This window comes from Diceros bicornis, chromosome 5 (genome assembly GCF_020826845.1).
Source record: "Diceros bicornis minor isolate mBicDic1 chromosome 5, mDicBic1.mat.cur, whole genome shotgun sequence".
Taxonomy (NCBI): domain Eukaryota; kingdom Metazoa; phylum Chordata; class Mammalia; order Perissodactyla; family Rhinocerotidae; genus Diceros; species Diceros bicornis.
Window position 1 is genome coordinate 81,393,247 of NC_080744.1, and position 21,484 is coordinate 81,414,730.

At 44.8% G+C, this 21,484-nt stretch overlaps 1 protein-coding gene across 10 annotated transcripts in view; it reads left to right on the top strand.

Moving 5' to 3' along the window:
* ADAMTS17 (ADAM metallopeptidase with thrombospondin type 1 motif 17) overlaps positions 1 to 21,484 on the top strand; it is a 420,881-nt gene that overhangs the window by 241,614 nt on the left and 157,783 nt on the right. For all 10 annotated transcript variants that reach the window (XM_058542337.1, XM_058542333.1, XM_058542327.1 and 7 more), the window contains 2 exons: positions 18,596 to 18,736; positions 20,492 to 20,642. In XM_058542337.1, the coding sequence (XP_058398320.1) occupies positions 18,596 to 18,736; positions 20,492 to 20,642 (292 nt within the window). The remainder of the gene's footprint in view (positions 1 to 18,595; positions 18,737 to 20,491; positions 20,643 to 21,484) is intronic.

Genomic DNA, 21,484 nt, shown 5'->3' on the forward strand with positions numbered 1-21,484 from the left:
AAAATTCAACAGTAAGACTAAAATAATCCTTAGAAAATGGGCAAAAGGCATGAAGAGACATTTCACTGAAGAGGTTATACAGATGGCGGATAGACACATGAAAAGATGTTCAACGTCATTAGCTATTAGGAATGCAAATTAAAACTGCGATAAGATATCACTACACATATATTAGAATGGCTAAAATAAAAAATAGCAACAACACCAAATGCTAGCCAGGATGCAGAGAAACTGGGTCACTCTTACATTGCTGGGAGGAATGTAAAATGGTATGGCCACTCTGGGAAACAGTTTGGCAGTTCCTTTTAAAACTAAAACTTAACCATAAGACCCAGTGATTGCCCTCTGGGGCATTTATCCTCCCAAAATAAAAACTTAGTTTTACCCAGAAACTTGTACATAAATGTTTATAGCAGCTGTTGGTCACAATAGCCAAGAACTTGAAACGACCCAAATATCTTTCAGTGAGTGAATGGTTAAACAAACTGTGGTACATCCATATCATGGAATACTACTTACCAATAAAAAATGAACGAGTTATGGATACACACAGCCACTTGGATGAACTTCAAGTAAAAAAGCCAGTCCTAAAAGGATGCATACCGCATGATTCCTATTTATGTAATATTTGTGAAATAACATAATTATAGAGAAGGAGAACAGATTAGTGGTTGTTAGGATTTAAGGGATGGGGGAGAGGGTGGATGTGGCCCGAAGGGGGTAGTCTTGTGGTGATGCTATTATTTCTTGATTGTGGTTGTTGTTACAGGGAGCTGCATGATAAAATTGCATAGAACTACATACACACACACACACACACACACACACACACACACACACACGCAAAGAGCACATATATAACTGGTGAGATCTGAATAAACACTATGGATATGTACCAATATTAATTTCCTGGTTTTGATATTGCCCTGTAGTTATTATGCAAAATGTTACCATAGGGGGATGCTGGAGGAAAGGTGCACAGAACCTCCCTATATTTTTCTTTTCAGCTTCCTGTACATCTATAATTATTTCAAAATTAAAAGTTTAAAATGAGAGAGAATGCCTTGAGAGTCTTAAAAATGCAGATGCCCAGGCCACACCTCATACCAATTAAATCAGGATTTCTACAGGTGGGATTCAGGCATCCATATTTTTCTAAACTTCCTTAGGTGATTCCAACACCCAGCCAAGTTTGAGGGCCTGTACCCATTAACGTGAGCAGTTGTCATTATTGTCATCATCCTCCTGGACATACATTATAGCTGCAGGAATAGAGCCTTCCTCTGTGTCGTGCACTGTTTGAAGCACTTTGCATCCATCGTCTCATTTCACTGTCAGTAATAACCACTATTCTTTATTCACTGCCATCATTAGGTCTTCTTCCCCATTGTGGACTGGTTACTGTATAATGACTCTGGAAGCTTAGAAAATGCAGAGTGCTCCCATCCTTACACAGCGGCACTCACCTCATTTTGAAAAGGAGCCTGAGTTGTCATGAGTTCTGGGTTGGTGCCGTCTCCTTGACTTCTTCCTATAATGAAAGAGAAGAGGCATTAAAGATTGGAGGAAGCGGGTGTTTCTATTGGATGCATTTGGTGCTTCTGAAGAGCTCTCTACTTTTTCAGAAGGGAGTTGGGATGACTTGGCTTTGGAAGGCCTTCACTCATTGTAGTGTTTGAGGTTTTACATTTCTCTTCCCCCTTCCTGGAGATGGTCCTTTATGGTTTAGACACATGTCTGTGCTGATGGGTTATGGTGCCATCTGGACCAGGGCAAATGGAATGGGGAGATGGGGAGCAAGAATGTGGGCCCTAGACCCCCAGGACTTGACCAGCTGTAGATGCAGTGCGCAGGAAATGTTAGTGCATGTGGCATGGACACTTAGGTTGACTCAGAAAGAAGTTACAGTCTGGAAGCAGATAAAGTCCATACCTGTGTGAGTCAGTTTGACTTTGTCTGGTCTCATGGCCAGGCAACAAGGCCGAGAAGGCAAATCACAGGGCAGGCCATTGTTGGAGGTCGGTCCTGTTACCTTTTTGGAGGACAGTATGGCTTTGTTGCAGGGAATGCTTATGATGGCAGGTCAGTCTATCACTGTTTCCACTACCTTCAGCACTCTCTCCCTCCCCCTTGCCCCTCAGCTGACTTCCTTCTAGTGCCCTAAAAACAAAGTCATGGCCACAAAAAATAAATATTTATACGCCTGTGACATTGACAAAAATGAATCTGTGTTGGGGTGAGAGGGTGAGGAAGGGAAAGAAAACATACGAAATCTTGCAAAGCAGCAAGCAGGGCCACTGCATAGCACTCCTCTGGGGGCACCGTTCACAGAGACAAGGACGTCGCCCCCGGAGCTAGAGTCAGTGCTGATACACATGACGAAGGCTGAGAGTGAACTGGTAGTTTCGTGAGACTGAGAATTAAACAACAAAAGGTGACCAAAGGGTGGAGGTGACCAGGCCTCTCTGATGAGGTGACCCCTGAGGTCTAGAGCTTCCATCCTACCCTAAGCTCATTCCCTCACCGTCCCCTGCAGGTCATGTCAGCTGCTGCTCTGTGCCTCAGTCTCCTTTTATGCATTATGGATTGAAGTGTTGGTTCTTTTTCGTAAAGAATTAGGGTTCTCTTGAAGATCCCAAAATGGAGTGGGGGGGGCGGGGAACCTGTGGCATTTGTAATGCATGAACCCTCTGCTGCCTTCAATTCAGTGAAATCACCCTGATATCCTACCTGGTGGAAAAGCCTGTAGTCATGGGAGTGGCCAAAGATGAGGACAGATGGCTGGGCCTTTGACAGCTCATATTTCAGACCAGTCAGTCTCTGCTCTGTCAGGGTTGTCAGATTTGAGATTAATCTCTTCTGTAAACACATGTTGAAAGCAGACCTTTAAATAAAGGCCAATGTCAAAATTATTTTTGAAAAAAGAAGAGGGACGACAGGGCACTTGGTGCCCTTGCTGTTTGTCTCCTTCACTCCAAAAGTGCAACTGAGTCCTGCTGGAGCTGGGTTGCATGTGGCTGGAAGGGGAGGGAGGGTGAGTGGGCAGCCACTGCCCTAGCTTCTGCCATGGATATGCTGAAACAAGGGTGCTTACCCTCTCTGCTGCTTTCTGCCTGAGGCTGCACATTCTGGAAGATATGGGACCTGCTGGAACCACCCTTTATTGACACTGAGAGGCTTTTTGTCTGGAACACCTTTTTCTTTTACATCTCAGATGAGATTCCGTGGGGAGGGCCTCTCTTCCTGCTTTAATAACCCATTATCAACTACAAAGTTGCCGCTAGTAAAAATGTCAATTATCACTTATGCAATACTTCTGGCATTGCTTGAAACCACATTCCATCCTCTTAACACGATGGTTGCTCTGAGCCAAAATTCAGAGAGGGTTTGAGGACAAGTTGTGTACACAGTCATTAAGACAGCCAAAAGAATATATTTTTATCCTGTAAATTGAATGCCAGTTAAACAGTAGTGATTACTGCAAGAAGCTATAGTTTATACTAGGGGAAGTGAAGATTTCTTTTAAAGATAAAAGGTATTGCTTAAGAAGAGCCTGAAAAAATAAAGGGAAAAAGAAATAGTAACAAAGCCCTGAAAGTGTCAATTGTATGGAAATTTCAAAAACAAACCCTTGATGTTAGAGAAACAATGAGTCTAGATATACAATACCCAGGGTACTTCATAGAGAGTCACACAAACCAGTATTTAATAATTTAGCAATAGAGCGATTACTGTTCCTGAAATTTGTCTGTTCCTTAGAATATTCACCATCAGGGGACGAGGTATACATGAAGCATTCAGACCTTGTACTTTGTGTGTGTCCAGAATCTACCACCAATAATGCCCTCCCTGGTCTCACCTCGAAATTGGGAATCTGGGCAGAAACAAAGAACAGTCAGAATTTTGACTTTGACTAACCAAGAAGTGATTGTCCTAAATCTTTTCTTGCTTGGCCAAAAGCTTGATGAGAAGTCCTGCCATTTGTTATCAACTTAGACTTCTCTCTGAAATTTGTGGGCAGAAGGAAAGAAGGGTAAAGGGGACAAAAGAGTTATCTCAAATATTTGAACTCTGTTACATCATGAAGAGAGGGGGTGTGATCAGTGCTCACTAAGCAGGTAGGCCTGGGGTCTGGGCATGGAAGCCACGTGAAGGCCGTCTCAGCTCAGAACAAGAAAGAGCTGCATGTAGCCCCAGCTGAGGCATTAATAGATGACCGTGAAAGGGAGGAAGACTATCTTCTACCCACTCTGGGTCCTTTCTGGCTGGGCTACAAATTAAATTGACATGAGACCAAATAGCAGGAGAAAATCAAACAAAGCTTTGTAACATGTATACATGGGAGAAAACAGGGAAACTGAGTTTCTTGACAAATGGCGGGAGGTTTTTCACCTTAAATATCATATTCAGATAGACAAAGGAAGATGTTGGGGGTGGAGGAGTCAGCTATGGGAGATGACCAGAAAGCACAGTAATCAGTAATCAAGCGTATGCAGATTTAAGTCCTTGCCTTCTGCACTGATAAGAGTTTCTAGAGATAAGGTCATCTCCCCTTCTTCCTGGCACAGAGAGGGAGATACCTTTACAAATGGAGATTTCCCTTAAACAGAGCTGTGATAAGAATGGGCTTAGCAAGGACCCTCCCAGTCTATCGCTTTTAGGCAGTTTGGGGGAAGGTCAGATGTCCTTCAGAGAAAATAATCAAGGTAAAGAGACATATTTTGAGGTGGCCAATTCTCATCCCCCACAGCCTATTTCTGGAGGCGATGTTCTTAGCCCAGGAGGTACACTAGGCTCACCTGGGAGCCCCTGTAAAATACGGGTGCCCAGCTCCTCCCCCAGAAATCCTGATTTACTTAATCTGAGGTAGGCCCTTGGTGTTGGTGTGTTCAGAGATTCCCGGGTGATTCTCACCTGCAGCCAAGGTGGGATGCTTACTGGTAAAACCAGTGGCTCTGGCTCTCAGGTGTGCTCCCTGGACCAGCAGCTTCAGCATTGCTGGGAGCTTAATAGAAATGCGAATTCTCATCACACCCCCAACCCCCACCCCTTAGACCTACTGAATCAGAAACTCCAGGGTAGAGCCCAGCAACCTGAGTTTTCACAGGCCCACCAAGGAATTCTAGTGTGCACTGAAGTCTGAGAACCACTGGTCTACACTGTAGCAGTGGTTCTCAAACATTAATGGGCTTTAGAATCACCTGGGAGCTTTTAAAAATCCAGATGCTCAGGTCATGCCTCATACCAATGAAATCAGAACCTCGGGTGGTGAGAGCCAGACATGAGTGTTTTCTAGAACTTTCCAGGGGATCCCACTATGTGGTCATGTTTGAGAAGCAATGCTTTACAGAAATTGAGCTAGGTCTTGGTCTTAAGATTCTAGAATTTGCCTTTGAAATTCTGTCCTATCTCCGTAGTGTCAAGTTTCATCAGCCAGGACATAACCTGCCTTTGAGGCAGGACAGGATGACTGAGTCCCTGTTGTTCCTGATGGAAGGTGTGACTGGTTGCTTCTGATTTATTAGGTACTCAGGAGAAAGGACTCTCGGGAATTCTATGCTGAGGTGATGCTCTCAGACTCCCTCTGCCTTCTAAATAACAGGCAAAGAGACCATAGGTCCATGAGGGTAAAACCTTTTAAAAGAAATTCTTAGATACAGTCAAACTAGTTTTATTTTGTTCAGTCTATTCTATCAATTAAAGAACACTGATGAGCGCCTTCTGAGTAGTTAGTGCCTTCTGAGTGGTTAGTGCCTTCTGAGTGGTAAGCGCTGGACCAGGCTGTGGGGAGGTTCTGGGCTGTAGAGATGTAAAGAAGAATAACAAGTCCTGCCTTCAGGGAGGACTTGAGAGAAAGACCCTTGGGAGTTGAGGTGGGAGGGATCCCTCTCAGCTAGAGAGCATCAAGGGTTGCTGCAGGGAAGAAGCGGCCTGCAATCTGGGCCTTTCAGGGAGGGGAGGATTTCAGCCAGTAGGGAGAGTGGGAAGGGGTGTCCCATAGGAGTGAAGGGCATGAGTAAAGGCCCTGGGGTAGTAGGGGCTTGTGGGAGTCATCGTGCAAGTGCCTGCTCTGGGGCCAGGGTGGCGCTCACTTGGGGCAACACTCCTCTCAGGCCTGCCGACCCGTGGCATGCACTTCACAGCGCTGTGAGGTGGGATGAAGGAATAACACACGCTTACCCTCACTTGCCCTACCCACCCCCAGCCCTCGGGGCAAAGTGGAAAAGGCAGAGTCCAAATAATTAGGCCGTAAAGTCCCTCCTGGTGCATGGTTTTTGAGGAAAGGAAGGGGATGATGGTCATTAGGAGCAGGAAGCAGCCTCTCCTTAGGGTTTCTGCAGCCTGGAGCATCCTGTGCCCTTTGATGTTCCTGAGGGGCCTTTGAACTTTGAGAAGTGGCAGCTTCTCTCTGAGCAGCAGCTCCCTCCTGCAGGTCAGCTAATCCCCTCCTCGCACTGCCTTTGAAGGAGATAGGAAGTGCTGGGGGCTCGTTTCCCATGCCTAGTGAAACAGCAGCCCTTGGAAGAATTGGTGACAGCGACTGCCTCTGAGTGGGGCAGCAGGGACCTAGAAAACTACTGTGTATGTGTGCAGCAGGGACCTAGAAAACTACTGTGTATGTGTGGGAGGGGGTGTTGGGGGGATGACTCAGTTTTCATCTTATACTCCTTTGTATCTTTTGAATTTCTGCCATACACTTATTTTAGCTGCTTGATAAATGAACAGGTACCAAAGCCGGGCCTTCTCTTACTGACTGAGAATAACCCTCCCTGAGACAGCTGGAGTCACTCTTGTTTTTCAGTGGAAAGCTTATTAAATCTAAGCTTCCAAGCCATCAAAGTTGCTAAGTTTAGGTGGAATTGAAAATAATCCTGTCTAGTTACAGGATGTCAGTGGTTAAAAAGGAGAAAAATACTCAGTGTCCTTTTATTTCTTCGGGGGTTAAAAGGCCGACATAAAACTAATGAACTTAGAACACTTCTTCTAAGTAAATACTTCTAAAAGATGGTCGTTTTGAGGGCTGACTGTGAGATTTTCCAAAACCAAACCAAATTTCATCCTGAAGTCCATAGAGGACCTTTGAATGATTCCCAATTTGATGTCCCTTCTCGAGCTCCTAGATATTGCCCTGTCCCCATTCACGGTGTGGCTGGGTCAAACGAAGGAAGAACCTTTGAGGTAGACCAAAAATCTGATTTCATACCAGAACTCAGGAGACCTTTTGTTTCTGTAAAGGGGTTGGGGTGGTCACATTTCTCAGGTCTCCACTTTCCACATAGGGTCAGATGAAGGGGCTGTAGGAGCCCTTGAAGTCTCAAATCCCGTGGCTCTTTAGAGCTTGAGTCTCGACCAAAAAAGGAGTTAATATCCTGAGCAGCAATCTCCTGGCAGGAGAGAGTGGGTAAATACCACAAAGAACTCCAAGGTTCCCCACCCTGACCCCACCCTCCCTGCCTCATTCCCAAACCACATTGTGCCCACTCAGCATCTCATGGACCCGGTACATCTGTCTCCCTCTCCTTCTCTTGCCTTCCAAGCCTCGAGTATGTGTGGGAAGGTTGAAAGGTAGCGCTGATGCTAATTATTTCTCATGCGCTTCAGATAAGAGAGCTGGGAGGCATCCAAGAAGGAGACCATGTCTGAACCCCCCTCTTGAATGTCTTAAGGGCTCTAAGTGCCCCCAGAGAATGGAAGTGTGATTTCTTAAAGCTAGGCCAAGGAAAGCTATTGGCTGCTTCCCAGCACCTGTTCCGCCTGAAGCCATGTCCACACCCTGTGGGCCCTTCTCCTTTCTCAGCACTGTCTTGCTGGTGAGTCCCAGTGCTCTGAGAGCAGATCTTGAGCCCCTCCAGTGCCTCCTGGTTCTCCACCGCTAACCCCAAGGGAGATTTTCCGTGCAGTCCACAGTATCCTGAGGGCTCCCTATCGGCCCCCCGACCTCTGAGGTGGCCACTCCTGCATGGGTTAGCAGGTCCTTGTCCTTTGCTCTCCTTTGGGAGTGAGGGCAGATTTCATCCTCAAAGTGCTAAGCCGTGCATGGAGGTTCAGAGTGTAGACTGCCCAGGCTCAAGTTGTGCTTGACCATTTACCAGTTATTTGATCTTGGGCAAGCTTCTCAACCTCTTTGCCTTAGTTCCCTCATCTGTGAAGTGGGGATAATAACAGTGAGTGAGTTAGTATCTGTAGTGCCTGGCACGTTGCAAACACTGTTTCTCTGCTTTCCTGAATGCTCCTCACTTCTTGGGCAGGAGGCGCCCATTATATAGCATTTCTTTTTCCCTGCTCTCTCAATATTTCTCCCACTCTTAGTGTCCCATTCAGTATCTCTGTTGAAGGAGGGACCCCCTGACTGTGCCTTTGATGCATGTCTCATAGGCACATGAGCGCTTAGTGCTGTGTCTGGCACGACAGCCAATGGATCGGTGTTGGTGTATGAAGAAGGCCTGATTAGAAGGGATTAGCGTATCTGCTCAGGCCCTCCAAATCCCCTAGATTTCCGCAGCTCAGACCCAAATGAGCAGCAGCCTTCAGCAAATGCCGGAGTATATGAATCCCTGCCTCTAAGGAATGTGGGGAACATAGCCTGCGGTGGTGATACCAACATCGTTTTTGCTCCTGTTCACCCCATCTGCCACTACAGTGCTGGACACACCTGCCATTACAGTCACTCCTTTGGATGGATGTGCTGAGGCCAATAGTGTTAAAATGCAAAGTGCTTTGGGGGCAAGGGAAGGTTGCTCTGAATCAGAGACATCATGAGCAAGGCAGGAGCAGCCAGGTAACCCTGGGTGCAGGACATGGTGGGGATGGATGCTGGCAGTGGGAAGGGAAAGAATTGTATCCCTCTCCTCCTCTACCTTACCACAGAGCTCAGCTTTGCAGGCCCCAGAGGTAGCATTGAACCAGGAGATTTGACCTTGGCCATTGATTTCTTTGCCTTTGTAGCACTCCCCAGGGACAGGTATGTAGGACTTGGGTGGCTGTAGATTTCTGTGAAACTGAGAAATTTACACACGCATCATTTTTGCCATCCATTGTTAACAACAAGTTTCTTCTTGACATCTAAGGGGTAGGATATATTAGCCTGGATTTAGATCTTTGAAAGATTTTGCCATCTTAACATTTCCTGTCCTCTTCCAGTCCTGTGCTTGCAGCACCGTTAGACAAATTACTCTGTAGGCTAAGATGCGGAAAGCATATTCTTCTCACTCTCTCCCAATCTCACAGTTTCCTTCAACAAAGTAAGTGCCGTGATACTGACAGCACTCTCTTCCAACAGTCTTTCTTTGGCAGAGCCTTGGGAGCACATTGCTCAAAAGAGAAACACTTTGTACTGTTCAGCTCCTCTGCTGTGTTCTTGCTTGATAAGCTGGGCATGTGGTCTTCTGGTAGAGCCATCCTGGAACCAAAGTTCAGGGTTGGTTCCTCCGTGATCACAGAGCATCTTTGGCAGACAGGGAGGGGAAAGTAGAGCCGCAAGCTCAGACCCACTTATGCTACATCACCCTGCATCCTCAGAACCCTCCCCATGTGTGGGGCCCCATGCGTGCCTCTGTCAAATGTAGTCAGACCTAAAGGAAGGCCCACTGCATACATGAAGGGAAACAAGTCCCAGTGAATCATCAACTTGGGAGGGTGGGGGCACATAAAAGCCTTGTTGGAGCTGATGGTGTCTCCATGACCTTCACAGTGTTCTGGACTTCAGCAGGTCACATCAGGCCCTTTGCTGGGAGCACTTCTACATCCTAGGCCCAAAGCAGGCCATAGAAGAGATGATGGCTCTGGGACCGGCATGACATTCATCATGTACATGGTTAATTTTAGAAGAGCTCAGTGCTTTCGTGAAGTCTTCTTTTGAAATAAAAATAATGATTCCTCAATAAATTATCTTCCTTTAAAAAGCTAAAGAGAGCCTCACAGAACTTTTTAGCTTTGTTCTGCCTTATTACATCTCATTATTCAATTTTCAGGTAGTGAAGGCATATTATCTTGTGCCATTCTTTGACTAAATCATTTGCAACTGAGAATGTCCGAGATTTAGTTGCGCATAAGTGGCATCCATGGGAAGGCACTTTGAGAATCCTTCTTCTATTGGGAATTGATTTGGTCTTCAGACATCTTATCATTGTCTAAAGCAATTTAAGCTGATGTTCTTTCATTTTCTTGGTTGCTATGTAAAGCCCCCAGATTCTTCACCTCTAATACGTCACACCACAGCCCTGGGATTTGGAAGGCTTTTCAGAGATGCCACAGATCAGCACAACCATTTTGGAGGAAAAACTAGGCATAAGATCATACAAAGTGTTGGTATGAGATAACATGTGCAAGTCTTCCTTCTCTAAATGCCCACGGCTTTCAGCTTCTGATGTCTGTACCTGACTACGAATTCTCTACTTGTATCATTGGGTTGTCTTATTTCTCCAAGTCTCTGTAAGGCTGTAAGTAATTTGTGGGCATGGTTATACTCTTGTACCAGTGTGGTGACACCCGTAGCTCCTAGCACAATGGTGGTACTCAAGTTAGTTGAGTCAAATTATCGCCTACACCTGTGTGGTCTAATGTGGTAGCAATTAGGCAAGTGTGGCTGTTTAAATTTATCTTAATTAAAATTTAATAAAATCAGAACTTCACTTCCTCATTCACAGTAGCATACTTCAAGCATCTATAGCCACATAACCAGTGGCTGCCATATTGGACAGCATACATAGAGACTTTTCTGTCATCACAGAAAGTTTCATTGATCAGTACTGGCCTAGACTATCTTATAATGGCCTGTTGACTTGTCTACGATCCCTGCCAGACTGTGAGCTTCCTGCAGGCACAGCAGGCAGGGCTGTGTGTGCCACTCACTGCTTTGTAAGAGGTGCCCTGAACATGCCTGGCACAAGATGGTGCTCAATCAGTTCTTATTGAAAAAATGAATGGCAACTCTACCTTAAATTGTGCTCAGTCTTCTAGATTAAGAATCGCAAAATGATTCCATTTTGAACTGGAAAGCCTTTTAACAGCCGTCTGGTTCAGGCCTTTCACTTTCCAGCTAGGAAAACAGGTCTGGAAGGTTAGGAGGTCCCCAAACTAGTTAGGGCGTTTCTTTAACACCAACTGTGGCCTCTTTCTCTCTGGACCATCACTCTGTCCACTATGTCAGACTGTTTATAGTGTTTACTTTGAGATGGCAGTGAGGATATCCTCTTCAAGTGATTATTTAGAAGAAAACATCCTTAAGCTGATCAAGTTTACCTACCTACTAGCAGTCTAGAGCAAATGTATTCAGTGTGCATATAATAGTAGCATTTTCATTAGATTTGGGAACTGGGTAAAGGTGCCCATGTTTCACTAGATTTGGGAAGGGGGTAAAGGTGCCCATGTTGTAACTAACATTTTACATTGTTTTGAAAGTCCATCAAATTTCATAAGGCAAGAAATGATGTATAAACGTTGAAAGGGAAGAGGCAAAGCACTCGCTATCTGCATATTATAAGAGAATCAACTGACAAACTATTAGAATCATTAAGTGTTCATCATGGTATGAATCACAAGGCCAATATAAAATAATCGGTGGTTTTCCTATACACAAGCAGTAATCAGTTACAGAAGAATAAAAAGCAGACCTCATTCACAACATCAACCAAAGATGTGGAATACGCAGGAATGATGCTAATAAGAAATGTAAGACCTTTATGATGCAAACTAAAAAACTTTGCCAGCGGCTGTTCAAGAAAGCCTGCAAAAAATGAAGAAGTGCCCCATGTCCCAGGATGGCAAGACTCAACAGTTCAATGATTCCAGTTTTACTCAAATTAATCAATTTATTCAGTGCAATCCCAAACTAAAAAGACTTTTTATGGAACTTCACAAACCAAAATCATATGGAAGTGTCAAGTTCTCAAATACCTGAGATAATTCTGGAAGGAAAAAAAAGACTAAAGAGAAGAAGGAAGGAGAATTGGCTCATTCCTTCCTGCCATCTACCTGACTTGTCAGAGGGAGAGGTTTTTCCTTAACACTTCACAGCCTTTTCATCTGAATCAGTATTGTCCCCTCTAAAATAGTCACCTTGGGAGGTTTATGCCATCAATGTAGCCACCATTCTAAACTTCTTTGGAACGTCTACCTGGAATCAGCCCTAGTGCCCCCCTACCCCTTCTATAGAATGTCATTTGACTCCAAGTCTATAGAAGTAATCACCACTCGTGCACATGTGTTGGCTCTGGATGTGCACTTCAAATGCTCTAAACAGTGAGAGCATTGTGAGAAGAAGGCTATGAGCCTCACAAGGAGGTGCCACTCATTTGTTTATGTTGGTGACCATCCCATCATTGAGTCCCCTCATTCCAATGAGGCAGTGGGAAGAAGGACACCAAAGGTAGTCTGTATTCTGTGTGCTAGTGGGCTGTCATATGGACCTAGATGTTCATGTGTTGCTTTCCTTTGATAGCCGTTTGTTGAGCCCTGCCATGTGCCCAGCCATGCTCTGAGAACTGGTGGAGCAGAGGAGAGTGAGACCCTCTCACTGAGTAAGGACCATCTTTGGTATGCGGGAGCAGGACCAGAGATACAGGGGCTGGTGAGCCAGGAGGAGCTATTAGGGCCAAGAAGCAGCTTCTTACTGAGATGGCCATAGCTGCAGCCATATAAGCCCACATCCCTCGAGCCTTTACTCATCCCAGGCTACTGAATGCACAGGGAATCAGGCAGGAGGTTGCATTCAAACCTAGATCTGCTGCTGGGAGACAGAAACGGGCTATACCATGGGCCACCAACTTCATCTTCTTCCTGTGAAGAGCAACACATGGTTTAGACCAGTGGTCATCAACAGTCATCCTTCTCAGGCATCCTGAGGGTGTCTGCAGTCCTGAACGCCTGCCAAGAGCGCTTGGGCTTCTAAGGCTTCCATGAAGCCTCTGTTCAGGTGTCTCACCCTTGCAATCCCTGGACCACATCTGCCAGAACAGACGTATTCTGTTCAGTTAGCTCATTGTAAGAAAGATGGAATTTAAAGGCATTTAAGGCTAGTAGGAACTTCTCAGGTCACCACAAGCCCGCCTCCGCTGTTGTGTTACATCTCCCCACTTCCATCATTAATTCTGCAGCTCTCTGAGGCACCTGAGTTTGCAGCTCAGGGGCCGCAGCATTTCTTCACTCGGGCGTGTGTTTAGAAGAAGTGAGGCCATCCGCTCTTCCATTTCCCACTACTCCCCAGGCGCTTTGGCGTATGTTTTCCCATTTAACCCTCACCTCCATTCCGTTAGATTGTAAACGCCATGAAAGCCGGGGCCTGGACTGTGCTGGCACTTGGGACAGTGTCTGGTCATAGAAGACATTTGACAAATATTTATGGAGTGAATGAATGAATGAATGAGTGACATTAAGTATTATTTTCCCTGTTTAGTCGTAGATGAGAAACAGAGGCTCAGAGGTGTAACGTTGCTCTCTCAAGAGGCAGAGCTGAAATTTTCATCCAGGTCGGTCTGACTCCAAAGCCAGGCTTTTTCAAATATAGCACTCTGCTTCTACATGAGGAGGGAGATTGCATATCATCCTCTTTGACTGTTTTCATCAAAACTATTAGAAAATTGGAGACTGGCTGGGACTTGGAGCCAGCTGCTGTGTGTGCACGTGTCCAAGCAGAATGGGGGTCTGGGGGAAGGTGCTGGAAGGGGAGATGCCTCAGCAGTGAGAGGCGTGGTGCCTGCTGTGGTTGATGTGGCCTGGGGAGATGGATTTGGAGATAGAAGGCCAGCCAGGAGCAAGGAGACTAACCCAGTGGGTGACCTTAACAAATCACTCCGCTTTTACAGCCCCCAAAGGTGCTCATCAAGACTGAGAGAAGTGATGGCTGCTCCTTTCCTTGTTTCATCCAGAGACTAGAAAGACACGAGTGGTAATATAAGTGAAAACACTTAGGCAAAATCATAATAGCCCAATGGCACTGCATCTTGTACAGAGTTAGGTTCTAAAATAAGGATAAAAGATGAAAATAGTATCAAAATTACCTTTGAAAATCACTTCTCAGCAGTGCCAAATCAGACACCCGACACTGTGTCTCTAAGTCCCTTACACCCAGTCTTCCTACCACTACTGGGACCGCAGCCGTTTCTTTGAGCATCAGATAAAATTTAAACTTCACCTATCAAGACCCATGCCTTGTGCCTGTGTTGTATGGAAAATGTGTATTGTGAAACACCAGAATCGCCCTCAGCATGATGCTGTGCTCACAGAGAGAGGCCCTGAGACCCCTGAAAGAAGGGCAGATACACAGCTTTGTCACACGCCCTCTTAGGGGGTACACACTTGTGCGCACACAAACACACACACTCATTGACCAGAGTAAGGGACAGGATCGCCCATGTTTCATCCTTTCTCTTTTTTTTTCCTCTTATCTCTCAACACAATTAGTTGAATTTTTGTTAAATTAAAAGTTAAAAGTCCATTGATGTGACTCTTCTGTGTGTACATGTATATCTGTTTATTCCTACATAATACACACAAATACATATACACAAAATCCCAGGCAAGACGGAGGGGAGGCCAGACCTGACTCACATACCTGACATCAAAATCCCTTATATATAAATTCAAGAACTTAAGTATTTTTGTCACTTTCGTACTCGGTTAGCTAAGAGAGACCATCTATACTGTGTCTTACCCTTTTTCACCTACTGTGATGTTATTCATTATAGCGAAATGCACTTAACACCAACACTATGTTGATCATTATTTACCATTGGTGATTTAGAATTTTGTGGTGTTTTAGAATTATTCTTACTGTGATGATCCTGTATGTGTAGGAGGTGGAGCTGAGTCTGTAGAGACCCTGGATCTCCTCTGGTGATTGCATTGTTACTGAGTATCTGAGAGCTGGTGGACTCATTTTCCTGTACATACAAAAACAAAAACTTCTCTGGGGTGAGAGAATTTTGATGTTATCGTTGCCTGTTTGTTTTCTTCCCTATAAATGGAGTTATTGAGGACCATGACAATTAACCCTATTCTTCAACCTGTGTAAACGACTGCAGGCTGTTACCCTGAGTGACTTTCAGCCTTTCTAGGTAAAGTTTCTGAGTAGCTGAAGATTGAGGGCACAGTCTGGTTCTTGGCAAAGAGGTACTGACAGTAGAGAATTTGCCTTCTAGTATAAATCTGGTGTGTTAATTACCGTGGTGTTAATCTGCCATGGGCTGTCCTTGTTACTGCAGTGTCAGTAAACATTTATTGAAAAGGGCCTGCCTGGCAGAATGCCCACATGGCTTCTGGAGAAGGACTCCGGCCAGCCCCAACCCCTCCAGTGGAGAGACTACACTCACAGGAGCCATTTACCTGGGTTCTTCATCCCACCCCAAGCATTCTTTTCACAAACCCAGCCAAGACTGCCTTGAGGGGAGGTGGGACTTGATTTGTATACCTGACATCAAAATCTCACAGCTTCTGAGAAACAGACAGGTAGCCTCAGCCAGGTAAAACTGAAGCTTTCAAAATGGCAGATGTGCCAAGCCTAGAACACTTAGCCATCTCCCGTGGTTTTCAGGATTTGCGGTGCATCTAGGAGAGATTAAGCATTATGGAAATTCTCTCAGAATTCCCTGCATGGTATGTATTGGATTTCCTAAAACAAATACAGAAGCAATGTGTTGTTGGTTTAAGAAAAAATCATCTCAAGGCCATTAAGTTATTATTGTGTCTGATAAATCTGGGCCACATGTGACATGAGGCCTGTCTATTTCCTTAATCCCACAGTCACTTTAAGTTAAAATTACTATTTGTGCTTAACACTACTCATTTTTGTTGAATATAATGTTGCCAGAAGTAATAGATGCCCTGGGACATAAAACTAAAATAACATGAATTTTTCAGTCAAGTAATCTTTAATTTAAACTAAAAATAACCTAAACGGTAGTTTATGTAAACCTCAAATATCAAGACTTCCAGCCCAATACTAGTTCATCAGACTGTGAATTTATGAGGCACTTAGTTAGCATTTGAACATTTTAAACCAGATCGAGCATCATCTGTATTAGAGACAAGTTCCAGAAACCCAAGAATCCCTCTCTTGGCAGATCTTGCTGACTGGAACATTCCTTAGGGAAGTCCTTCTCTGGGGCCGGCAGAGTGAAACATAACATGCCGTGTGGGCACGCAGTTGTCGACGGCGCAGTCAGCTTTTCTGAGTACTGTTTTAAACATAGTTTTGTCTCCTGAGAGATCAGGTTCTCTGGCCAGCAGAGTCTGGCAGTGTGGGCGAGGGAGCCTCTTTCATTTTACAACCAACTTGACCACCAGAGAAAACTTGGACACAGTCATAAATGAAACATTCCTCCATACGTGGCGAGGCCATTCTGCCAGGGCTTGGATCTGCTCTGATTGTGGTTTTCCAGACAACATCCTTGTTTAAAAAACCCATCTGGTGGCTGCTCAGGAGATTCCAGCCCAGGATGATGGGAGGTGGTTTGTAAAAGCGCAACGCTAGAAGAAAAATTGGTTCATGTGTTGATTCTCCGTAGGATTGGATTCTCCAACGTTGGCGACAAAGCAGTTTGAACTGGTCCACATGCTATGCTTACACCTTGTCCTTAGAGATGGAGTGGAGCCACTTTTTTCGTGAGACATTTTATTTCTGTAACCTCTACACGTTTAGCAGAGTTCACTGAAATCCATCAAAATTTTCAGATCTACCCATTTGAAAACTCGATCACCAGTTTTCTTTGAAGATGTCAAATCAAACCCTAAATCAAATTTAATGTGACTTTTAATATCCTTTGCCAAAGGCACTTGGAAAAACCAGTTAGTTCCTTTAAAAGTTAACATGAAACAGAGAGAGAGCGAGCTGGATGGGTAGATAACTATAGATAGCAATGGATATAGATAGATTACAAGTAGGAAGAAAAATAATAAGCTGAGTAATAGCACTGGAAAATAGGACTCATTTTAGGTGAGTCCTTTTCTCAGGACTCATTTTAGGTGAGGTGAAAGCCTTTTCTTTGAGGTTGTGTCTGCTGATTGGACTCTCATGTCACCTTCTGCACACAAACCACAACTATAATGCAGTAAGTTTGAATTCCAGTTTCTTTTTTGATTGGGTAGAACATAAAAGACCCTTGTGAAGCAGTCTGGGGCAGATTTTTATTCCTCATCTTTGACAGTTGTCTTGCCCATACCCAATTCGGCAGCAATCTATTTTAGCTACTAGCTAAGTTAGTTTTCGTGAAATAAATTTTACTTTTGTTCTCATATTTCAATGGTTAACACAACATGTAACCACACATATTAATTGAAATAAGAGGTATTACTGACATAAGTAAACTTGAGAATAAATGCAGTTAACCCTCGTTAAGCGTACCCTCAGCTCACGGGAGCAAAGGTGTGTGGGGGATCAGAGAGGCCCCTGCCAGCTCAAAGATTCAGGAGCATAAGTGCCAGGGAGTGTGTTTTACAAAGGACAGGGGTAGCGTTGGCTAATCCGACTCCACATCGGGGTGGTGAAGGGAGTTTCTCTGTAGGTAAGAGCCTGGAGTGGCCTAGAGGGTGTGCAGAGCAAGGACACAGGGTGGGCCTCTCTCTGGTAGACACCAGGATTAGGCAGCAAGCAGGGAAATTGGTGAAAGACAGTCAGAGACCATGAGGAATATGAGGAAAACCAGAAAAATGTGGCTTCGGAGAAGCATTTAGAACCTCTTTTTATAATTATCTCCATTTGTGTCATCTCCTCTCCCAGGCTGGCAGTGATTTGAGGTCAAGGATGGCATGTTGGCACCGTTATATCTTTCTGATCCATTACCTGGCACTTGGGAAACCTCTAATAAATATTTTTAATGAATGAAAGAGCATGTTTTTTTCCGCTGGGCTTGTTGACAAAGAATGGGCGTTCTTATGCACAGCGATTCTCTCCCCTGGAAATCACAGGTCAGCAAACTGTGGGCCATCTGATCTTCCGTGTTCTGTGTCTCAGGTTACCCCTGTGACAGCACGTGTGTAAGCTAAGACCATTGTTCAGCTTATAGGGCGTGGTAGTCACCCATGTCTCGACAGGCGTCCTGGTGTCTATTAGGTACTACTGGGCAGGGAAGGTGACAGGTATGATCCTGGTGGACCCAGGTATAATGATGTGAAAGACAGACAAGCCACATTTTTCGTTAATTTGAGGATTTACACTGATGATATTCTGTAAGTCAAAGCCTTGGGTGGTTCCCACTAGCCCTTTGCATAGTGACTTCTCTTTAAGGCAACAAAACACTTAGATCATTAACACTGGGATATTTGAGTGTCAAAAAGCAAGTCTAATCAGAAACTTATAATTTAAGAATTACAATATCACAGTTAATATAATTTATTCATTCATTCACTATTCATTTATTTAGCAAATGCTTAGTGTCTATTTGCTCTGTCAGTCTTCATTCATTAAGTAAGCAAATCATCATCCTCCCTATTTCTCTAAGCTCCTGACTATTGGTCTGCTCTGTGAGAGTAGCAGAGCACCTCTTTGACCTCTTGTATTTAAGACTTGATTTAAGTTAGCATAGTATCCTAGAACCTGGAACTGGAGATGAGAAACCTGTAGCATAAATATCCCTCTCTCCTTTTCCTTTCCCTCTGGCAGCTTGGGGATGAACCACGATGATGACCACTCAACCTGCGCCGGCAGATCCCACATCATGTCGGGAGAGTGGGTGAAAGGCCGGAACCCCAGCGACCTCTCTTGGTCCTCCTGCAGTCGAGATGACCTTGAAAACTTCCTCAAGTAAGTCCTTGAATTATTCTATACAATCAATACAATAGAAAGAGATAAAAATTGGAGTCTCAGCAAGTGAGTGAAGGAGAAGTGAATCTCTTTTAGAATTCTCAGCTGGCCAAAGCTTCCTCCCAGGTATGCATCTGGGTATGATGCTCGGCCCCCACCTGGTGATCATAAATGCTTATTGATTGATTGAAATGTCAGCACTGTAAGCATGTCTTGAAAAGAACCCCATTTCATTTCTCTGCAGTATTTTAACCATGCGTGGACACCACCTTAGCAGCACCCCTTGGCTGCTGTAGAACAGGGCACTTCCTCAATGCTCAGGCTGCTTCCCTTGATAAGGAGTACATTTACTGGGGAGGAATGCTTGCTCACCTCCCCCACATGTGGGGATGGGATGGGTTTGTCTCACTGCCGCTTTCTTTCTAGAGTGTGTCTGCATCATTCCATTCTCAAATTTCTATGGAAGAATTGGCCACCTGATTTCAGACCTTTGTCAGTCTGTGCTCATGTGCAATGTAGGTTCCTTAGTGTCTTGACCTCAGGGCTGGACTTACAGATTTGACAGGCAGACCCTGATTGCTTCACTCCTTAGTGGTATTACTCTATACACCTCATGGAGATGGAAGGGAGTCAGTGAGTCTCACTTGCATATGGAGCTTTACAGTCCAATAACACGTTCAAGTGCCCAGTGAATTCGGGGTTGAGCAGCCAAGGCACCTCTCTGGTTTCTGTCCTCATCCTGGGTCTTCTTCATGATGTTTCCTGTGGATGGGGATATTGTTTAAGTGGTACATGAGGCTTAAAAATGAACTCGTTAATTTTCATATAGCCTATATCCTACTGAATGTTTGTTATCACAGAATCTTAATGAAATGTTGTAAGCCACTTGACACTATTTCATGTTATGCAGAAGGGTCAGTGAAACAAGGCAGGGCTTTTTCATTTGCTCTTAGACACAGTGTTGGTCCGACTGCCTTTGTTAAGTTGTGTGCTGAGCCTGAGAGAGGTGGACGAGCGTCAGCCTGTGTGTACTTCCATGCATGCAGCTCTGTTCTTCAAGAATCTTGGCAAGAGGCTAGGTTTTCTTTTTTACTACCATCTGCCTTGTTTTAGGAATTAAAAATAAAACCATTCGGGTCTTTAACTTCCTCATGGAACCACAACCTCACAACCCCCAGTTCAGTTTTCTGGAGATGTTCTCAGTATCTCTGAACATTCCCACTCTGGTTGAAATCCTGAAGTTCTTTGCAGAGTTTGCCACCAGCCAGCTTTCAGGGATGGCAGAAGGTATAGTCAGGTGAGACCCCCAGACCAGCCAGCTGTCACGGCCTCACACACCCTCCAAGAGAATCTGCAGAGTTGGAAATAAACATTTTGTTTTTATTTAAAATAAAGCACCCTAACTCATGTTTTTCTTTATTCCTTGTTACTTTTGCTCAAAGCCATAGTCTAAGCAATATCATAGGAATCTATTTCAAAAGCATTTTCATCCAAGAAAGCTCTCAGACTCCCCAAGAAAAGTACATGAGCCTCATGAGTGTTAGTCCCAGGCCTTTTCCTAGTTGCCAAGCTCTCGTTCCCTTCTTAGTAAAGATCTGCACTCGGCCATGTGGAAAAAAAGCACAGTCCACTATCTGGTGCCTGGGTCATCTTCCCGTAAATAATTTGAAGGTGCATCCTTCTCAGTGACTGGCAAATCACAACAAAAACCTGGGCAGTATATTTGCAAGTCGACTTGCCTCTTGACTGTTTCAGGTCGAAAGTCAGCACCTGTTTGCTGGTCACAGACCCCAGGAGCCAGCACGCGGTGCGCCTCCCTCACAAGCTGCCAGGCATGCACTACAGCGCCAACGAGCAGTGCCAGATCCTGTTTGGCACCAATGCCACCTTCTGCAGAAACATGGAGGTAAGCAGCCATGGGAGGGCTGGCTCAGGAAGGAGCATCTGGCTTCTGTTGGAGGACACATGTATTCGCACTACACAACACGCACGCACACATATGCACGCACACATTCACATACACCGATGTGCATATACGTACACAGACACGTATATACGTACACCCTCAGGTGCACTCATAGAGAGCCACACATGCACACATTCACTTGCATGCACACACTCCCACACAGAGGTAGTTTTGCTTCGGAGTTACTACTGACACCAGTAGCTTAATGTTCTGTTTTGTCTTGTTTTTTAATCCAAAGGTATTTCTTTCTTTCTTTGTTAGTAGACTAACGTTTTAGCATGAAAACTTTAGGACACTAGGGAAAAGAAAATCAGCCCATCCTTCTTGGAAGTGACATAATGTCACCTAATATCAAACCCTGCACAGATATGAGAGAGAGCTAAAAACTGCTGAATTTTGGAAAGTATCAGATTGAGAACAGTTAACAAATAATAAATAGATTATATGATAAGAGCGTAGATAGCACCATTAAAATGTTACCGTTTACTCAGCCTATGTTTGGTCCTAAAGCTTCTAACGTGCATGATCCCAGTTAACCCTCACCTCAGACTCCCTGAGCTACTCTCCCCAGTGGACAGATGGTAACATCAAACCTCAGAGGTTAAGCAGTCATTCAGAATGACTTGGTTAGTAGATAGTAGAGCAAGGATTTGACTCAAGTCTGTTTGCTCCAGAGCACACACTTTCTTACCATGCTCTAGACAGCAAGCCCGTGGCTTGGCCATTTCTGTGGGTGGAGGTGCCAAGAGGGACATCCCAGGACCTGGGGCGAGGAAGTCTCC